At 36.7% G+C, this 8,169-nt stretch overlaps 1 protein-coding gene across 1 annotated transcript in view; it reads left to right on the top strand.

Moving 5' to 3' along the window:
* The window catches only part of BTG4 (BTG family member 4), a 4,937-nt gene extending 3,789 nt beyond the window's left edge, over window positions 1-1,148 (top strand). The window contains exon 4 of the mRNA XM_006775252.1: window positions 966-1,148. Coding sequence (XP_006775315.1) covers window positions 966-1,148 — 183 coding nt within the window. The remainder of the gene's footprint in view (window positions 1-965) is intronic.
* Window positions 1,149-8,169: the final 7,021 nt, after the last annotated feature.

Here is an 8,169-nt window from a genome sequence, read left to right as displayed (position 1 = left end):
TAGGTCCTTTGCCCATCTTTTGATTGGATTGTTCATCTTGCTTTAGTTAAATTAAATAAGTTCCCTGTAAATGTTGGAGATTAAACCCTTATCGGTGATATCATTGGCAAATATGTTCTCCCATGCAGTGGGCTTTCTTGTTGTTTTGTTGATGGTTTCCTTTGCTGTGCAGAAGCTTTTTATTTTGATGTAGTCCCATTTGTTTATTTTATCCTTAGGCTCTCTTTACCTGGTTTTGGAATTAGGGTAATGCTGGCCTCATAGAAAGAGCTTGGAAGTGTGACTTCCTCTTAAATTTTTTGAAATAGTCTGAGGAGGATAGGTTTTAGTTCTTCTTTGGATGCTTGATAGAACTCCCCTGTAAAGCCATCCCGGACCAGGGCTTTTGTTTGCTGGAAGAGTTTTGATGACTGCTTCAATTTCTTCAGTAGTTATCGGCCTACTCAGGTTTTTTGATTCTTCCTGATTGAGATCTAATTCTATTTTTATGCTTAGAAAGGCCATCTTCCATTTAGGGATCAGCTATATTCTTCCAGAACAATATCATTTCAGAGTATAGTCTATAAAACATCTGTATTGGTCACTTGAGATGTTTAAAATGGATATTTCTAGACCTCCACTCAGAGATCATGATTAGACAGTTTTGGGTCCCACCAGTGGGGTGGGGTGAGGTAGGGGAGAACGTACAAATATATAGACATTTGCATAAATGTGTTTTTAAAAATTTCATTTAAATTAAAAAATTATTTTTATTTAAAGGTATGAAATTGACTTGCTTTATACCCTTGAAAGTGCTAGGCAATTTTCCAAATATGATTATCCACTTCTCTTCATTTGAACTTTCCTATGCTTTTGAAACATTTAACTTCTGAGTTATAGGTTTTATTTAATCCTTAAAGCTAGCTTCTTAGTTTAAAAAAGATCTTTATGCACCTTTTTATCAGTTTTTCCTTCTTTTTTTCCAGGTTGAAAACCTGAAACGGCCCTTTCAAACTTGGTTCCAAATCCCCCCAAAAAAGAACGTATTGGATGGCGGTCTGGGCCACCTGAGAAATGCTTACCACGCGCTGCATCGGAACCGCAGGGGCCATAAGCCGGCGGCGGTGTGCCTGGTGGACAGGTACCACTGGGTCAACACCAACCCCTAAGGCAGTGGCTGCGCGCTCAGTGCCATAGCGCCCAGAGGGGCCGCTTTATTTTCTCTAAAACAAAACTAGTCTGAGGTTGAGAGGCTCATGAAACAGAAAAAGTAACATTAGGGACCAGGGTGCATGATGGGAATCCTCTCACACAAATCATGACAGTGTTCTTAGCTGTACTTTTAATTCTTATTTAATTTTATATGAGGTTTTAGATAACACTAATGAATGTACCCTGAAGGTAATAGAATGAAGATATTAACCTGAGATAAGATTTAATGAATTATGAAAAGTAACAGTTTAAATAAACGTGTTGTTTTTAATATATTCCTCGTTCAGTTTGTTGCAAGAAAATTTTAAGTTTCTTTCTTCATTAGCCATTAAAAAAAAAAAAGCAGGTCTTCATTTAGGGAAGAGTGAACCTCATAATATAGTTTTCTGGTTCTACTTTGTTACCTGCCATCACTTTTATTTCATAAGGCCAGTGAGAGCTTGTTTGAAAATTGCTCTTTAAGATACATAATTCCCTTTATAAAAAAATTGGTTTTATTTGTAAACCTCATAATAGACTTAATAATTATGACTTATTTTATAAGAGCGATACATGCTCATCATAAGAATTCAAGCTAAGTGGAAAAACAGCACCAAGAAAATAAAATGCGATCACGTCCAGCCAGAAATTACCGTTATTCACATTAAATGGTGACCATCATTTCAGTCACCCTCTTCTATATACAGATGTAAGGATCTGTACACACACAATTTAACAAGAAAACCATGCTACAGGAGCCACTTGTAAATATTTGGGTTTAACTTTATTTGATCTTAGCAAAACAAAGAAACCTAAAGTGAAACAGAATTGTTGAAATATTCATCAGCTTTTCTATCACAAAGTATCTTATTTACTGAAAGACTTCTTTATGTTTTTTTTAAAAGGAAAACACCAAGAGGCTGGAATAATCTTCAAAACTTAAAAAATTTATGCAGGTTATTTGTTGCTATGTAAGCTGCAGAAATTAGCACTCTTATTTTTTCTTTGTCCCTTATTTCCCATGTCATTTTTTTTAAAAAACGGAGGTGTAATCAACAGATAGCATTATAGTATTTTCAGGTATACATTATATTATTTTCAGGTATACTACATGATTCGGATATTTGTGTACCCTGTGAAATCATCACCACAATAAGTCTAGTTAACATGCACCATCATACATAGTTACAAAATTTTTCTTGTGATGACAACTTTTAAGATTTACTCTCTTGGCAACTTTCAAATATGTGGCCTTTTTAATGTTACAGTTTAACATTTATGTTCTGTCCTAAAACAATTATTCCTATAGTTTTTTTCTTAGTTCTAATGTTAAAACTGATTCAATGTTCATCAATAAACTTTTCTATACTGTGAAATCTATTTTGATTCATTTTTGGTGAACTGGATTTAGCAGCTTTTTAAAAAAATGTTTTGAGATAATTGTAAATTACATACAGTTAAGAAATAGATGCTGTGCACTCTTTACCCAGTTTCCACCAAAGGTAACATTTTGTGAAACTATAATATCACCACCAGATACAGAACATTTGCATCACCCACCAGCATCCTTCTTGTTGCCTTTAATAGTCACACCCACTTCCCTCCCACTATCATCCCTTCCTTAACCCCCTTGACAATTACTAATCTGTTCCCCATTTCTATAATTTTGTCACCTCAAGAATGTTATAAATGGAATCATATGTAGGTAACCTTTTGGGGTTGGCTTTTTTCACTAAGCAAAGTTCTATGGAGATTCACCCAGGTGGTTGCATGTATCAGTAGTTTGTTCCTTATTATATATCACTAGTGGCCCTGTGTACGAATCCGTGCACTAGTAGCTCTCCACTGCACTGTAGCTCACTGCCCTGCCCTCCTGCTAATCGGTCGTTACTGTCACGGCATAATGACCATTTGCATATTGCCTCTTTATTATATAGGATGGTATGGCTATACCAAGATTTGTTGGTATATCCATTTGCCTGTGGCATTTCCATTTGCCTGTCAAAGGGTGACAACTGAGTTTTCTAGTTTGGGGGATTATGAATAAAACTGCTATAAACATTCATGCACATAGAGTGGGAACATAAGTTTTTGTTTCTCTGGGATAAGTGCCTTAGAGTGCAAATACTGGGTCACGTGGTTGTTGTATGTTTGGATTTGTAAGAAGTTATCACACTGTTTTATAGGGTGGCTGTACCATTACTCCCACCAGCAATGTATGAAGGATGTAGTTTCTCCATATCGGTGCCTGCCTTTGGTTTAGATCTCTTCACACTTACCAGAATTACTTAAATTAAAAAAAAAAATAGTGTCAAATCATTGTAGTTTTACCATCTATATATTCTCTTTGGTGAAATGTCTGTGCCATGTCTTCTGGCCATCTCAGGAAGGGATTCCTCATAGCTGTTGGACTGGAATGGAAATTCCAGCTCCTCATGTTGTTTTGACTAATACTTTGGTGACGGTGGCCCTATTACCAGTGGGCAATAGTGAAAGTTCTAACTCTTGGCCTCTGCTGATGCCACTCCAGTGGGAAGGTGGTGGTGAGGGGACTTATTGCTGCCATATTGTTAGTAGATGTCTAGTTTTGCCACATGGTCTCCACTGACATCATGGGGTTGAGGAGGGGTTTGTAACTGCCCTGTGGGGATGAAAGATGAAAATCCCCCGCTTGCTAGTTCATCTTTTCTGGCATCTCCACAGGAGGAGGTTGGGGGCCTTGTTACAGGTTGGTGAGTGGGGGGCGTCTAGACTCCTCAATCAACTTTTCTGGGTGTGGTTGGAGGCAGGGTTTTTGTTTGTTTGTACTTTGGGCTGTGATGTTTGGCTGGAGTACAGCAGTCATTGTCTAAAGGTTTTCTGTCCTAGTGGGCTGCTCCTTTCTCAGCCCTCTGGCTGAAGAGAGCAGGCGTTTGTGGAGCTTTTTGGTCTGTGCGCACTGGTGTTTGTGGGTTGCTGGGGCTTATTTCTAAGTTTGGAATACATGAAGAAAAAAGAATCTGCGGAGTTTACCATCACAGGCTGCCTCGGGTTCAGAGGTTCCTGGCTGTTCTGTTTTCTTCTCTACACCTTTCAAAATCTTCTTGTTTATTTTTTATACATAGTACCCAGGGATTTTAGTTGTATTTGGTGGAAGGAGTAGGGAAAAGTATGCCACTTCATCTTCCTGGAAACAGAATTCTTTTCACTACTTTTGAAGTTACAAACTAAATTTTTTTAAAACAATTAAGTATTATATTTTGGGGAAAGGGTTCTTTTTGTTAATAATTGGTGAAATAGGTATACTATTAAGGTTGTCTTATCCTTTTTCTGCTCAGTGGGCTATTATTATGTGTGTATGTGTGTGCATACAAGCTAATTCCTCAAAGATAACTCTAATATCAAAACTTAATCTCACATTTATTGATTTAATTCAGCAAGAAATACACGTAAGACAGCAGGAAAGAGAACATGGTCCCTGCCTTGTAGTCTGTGGCATTTCCATTAAAAAGTTCATGCTTACTAAAAGCTTACAGCTGTTAATGTATTAATGGAATCAGGTGCAGGGCCCAAGAAATCAGGAAGTTGGAGCATGTTCGGGTAGGTGCATTGCTCAGCCAAAACGAAGAATACAAAAGAAAGAGCTTTACTTTCTGCACAGCATTTTCTTTGCCACCTCTCTCAGAGGCCCTGGACTTTTGCCTAAGTATCCTAAAGAGTATTGCATGCCTGGCATAATTAATCTTCACTTTACTCACTGGGAAATTCATTTAATAATTTATATAAATAGTTCAATAAAATTCTTAAGTGCATGCTCCAATATTTATCATATCATCTCAAAGTACTGGAGAAGTCTTTAATCTTGTAATGTTGTGCATTGATTGCCGGTGTGAGTGTATATAAGAATCTAATAATTTAATCCGAGTGGCTATTTAAGATGACTAGGTGAGCAAACTCTAGCAACAAAGAAATGAGAACTGAAGGTCAGTGTAAGATGGTAGAAATAGAGGAGTTAGAGGCAGTAAACTGATTCTGAGCAGATATTATTTATCACCGGCTTTGAAACTTTTCGTTAACCTTAATTGTAAATCTTCTTGTCATGTTGTCTCACAGTGTTTTTTACTTTAACTTATTTCCCCTAAAGTAGTTTACCATTAGTATTTTGGTTGGAGTTAGAGTTAAATCTTCAGCCATGTGAAGAAATTTCTTAATTATAACAAAAGACCTGCCGGGCTAAAAAATGTTGAATATGAATTGGATACTGAATTCACTAATTAGTTATTATTCATTATCTACCCACATAGTGTTTCTTTACTAACCTGTCTTCTTTGCATTGCTCAATAGATTCGGTAACAATTGTTATATTAGTTTAAAAAATCCTTTTTACCGTAATATAAAAACCCTGAGTGAGAATCATCTTGGAGCACAAGAAAGAGAATCATCATCATGAGAAGCAGTTTGAATTGCTGGCATTGGATTTGTAATTTGGGCAGGCATTTGACTTGAGTTTTGTATTTGAAATTTTTTTTGCGGGGGGGGACTTCTATTGTTCATGTGATGGTTGTGTCTCTCCTGAGTAGCACTCAAATCCACCTTGAAACTTTAGTTTCAGATTACTGCTCATCTCTTTGAGGTGCTCCAAGTGGGGCCTCCACAGTGAACTTTGTATATGCCACATGGACTACATTTTATGTACTCTTATTCCTGATCACTAAATATTGAGCAAATATATCTAACTACTTTGTGTGACTCAGAAACAGACAATTTTAGATGTTAGTCAATCAGACAAATGATAATATATATAAATTTTACATAGAAAGAAGGCCAGTCAATATTTTTAATAGATATTTTAATAAGATATGTGATCTAATGAACTTTTAGTCAGGGTGAAAATGTCAGTATGTTCTTTATCTTTTGTGCCAAATATTAGCCCCTGTTATTTTATATATCACCGATGATTATAATATACATTAATGTGATTCATATATGAGTATTATAGCTATTTAAAATATTTTATCAGCTTCATCAGATGTTGTTTTGACATATTTAATACCATTTAATTATGCAGCCTGAAATGAAATCACCATTTTCTTTCCAGATCTAAAAAATAAAATAAAAAGAGAGATATATGTAGTTATTTTTATAAAAAGACAATCCACAGAATGAAGAAAAATTATTTCAGAATTGAGAATTCCTACAAATCAATTAAATAGGTGATCCAATGGGAAATGGGCAAAATACTTGACTAGATACTTCTCAAGAGAAGATTTTTAAATGGTGTACAAATATATGAAAGATGCTCAGATACACGGGCCACCAGGAAAGTGCAAATTAAAACCACATACCCAGAGGAATGGGTAAAATAAAAATGCAGCGTACTAAGGACTGGTAAAGACGAAGAGGGACCAGAACTCTTATCCATTGTTGGTGGCAGTATATATTTATACAATCACTTTGGAAGTCTGACTTGTAGTATCTACTAAAGTTGAACATCTCCAATATTTATTGTTTTTTAAAGGTATGACATTTAAGATGCATACAAATAACTTTTTATTGAACAGTAGTAGGTACCATTATGGTATAGTAAAAGATAACCTGAATAAGAAGTGGTGTACCCAAGTTCTAATTACTTTTTTAAAATATATTTTGTTTTTTACAGAGAGGAAGGGAGAGGGATAGAGAGTTAGAAACATCGATGAGAGAGAAACATCAATCAGCTGCCTTCTGCACACCCCCTACTGGGGATGTGCCTGCAACCAAGGTACATGCCCTTGACCAGAATCGAACCTGGGACCCTTCAGTCCACAGGCCGACACTCTATCCACTGAGCTAAACTGGTTAGGGCTCTAATTACTTTTTGCCCTCTTCTAGCTGGGTGAACTGGGGCAAGTCTGAGTCTCAGTTTCTGCTCTCTGGGATGAATACTTTACCTACCTCGGGGCAGAGGGATACATTCTGTGATTGTTTGGGTCCTTTCCAACTCTTAGATCTAAGATCCATATCTGTTGATACTTGGGAAGCTCTTAAATAAGGTGCTGATGACCTAATTTATTCACACCACCATTCATTTCCAATCCTTTGCTCTGCTTACATGCTCAATGATAGACGTGGTCCCAAACACACAATAAAAAGCTTCAATGTATGCATCAGAGTACAATATGAATAGTGTAGATCCGAAGGGAACCTCACCTTATCATCACCCCCAAATTGGTCTCTTGGTTTTCTTGGGAATTGTTGCTCTGTAGCAAGGATGCTTTTCAGGAAATGTTCCATATTGGTGAAGTGGAGATCTTTGTTTGTCATAATATACTGTGGAGAGTGTGGAGGACAGAATCAATACTTTTGCTCCTATCTCTTTTAAAGACTTTTGGATCTTCCTAGCCAGTGTGCTGACCGGAGAGTATTATATATAATTCTGCTTTCAAAATAGAACCAGGCCTGGCAGTAGCTCAGTTATTTGAAGTGTCATCCAGTGCACTAACTGATGTTTCTCTCTCTCCCCCTTTCCCTTCCTCTTTAAAATCAATAAAGGAAACATCCTTAGGTGGGATTAGAAAATTTAAGAGTTCTTTATGGATGGTGGTTGGCAGAGGACTGACATTCCAGCCCCACAGTGACCTCTGTCTTGGCAAGTTGTTTTTATACATCTAAGCTTCAGTTTCCTCATCTGTAAGTTAGAAATAAAAGTAGCCTCTATTGTATAAGGGCATGGGGAAGATTAAATGAGATAATGCATATAAATCTCTTAGCAGAACATCTGGTGTGTGGCCCGTGTGTAATGCATGTGTGCTATTATCTGCCTTGTAGTTAGCTCTGGTAGATTGGAATGTTTGACTATTTAGTATAAGGACCTTATAAATCTATGTATTCATTAACATTGTAAATATATCAAAAGCCTACTCTGAGCCTGGTACATGGGCCGTATCAGGAAACAAAACAAACACCTCTGCCCTTATGGAGCTTACATTCTATCAGGGGAAGAAAAATAATAAACAAGAAGCATAAGTAAGTAAATTATGT

The sequence above is a fragment of the Myotis davidii genome, unplaced genomic scaffold (genome assembly GCF_000327345.1).
Source record: "Myotis davidii unplaced genomic scaffold, ASM32734v1 scaffold8, whole genome shotgun sequence".
Taxonomy (NCBI): Eukaryota; Metazoa; Chordata; class Mammalia; order Chiroptera; family Vespertilionidae; genus Myotis; species Myotis davidii.
The sequence above is the reverse complement of the archived record's forward strand: the minus strand, read 5'-3'. Positions and strand labels throughout refer to the sequence as shown.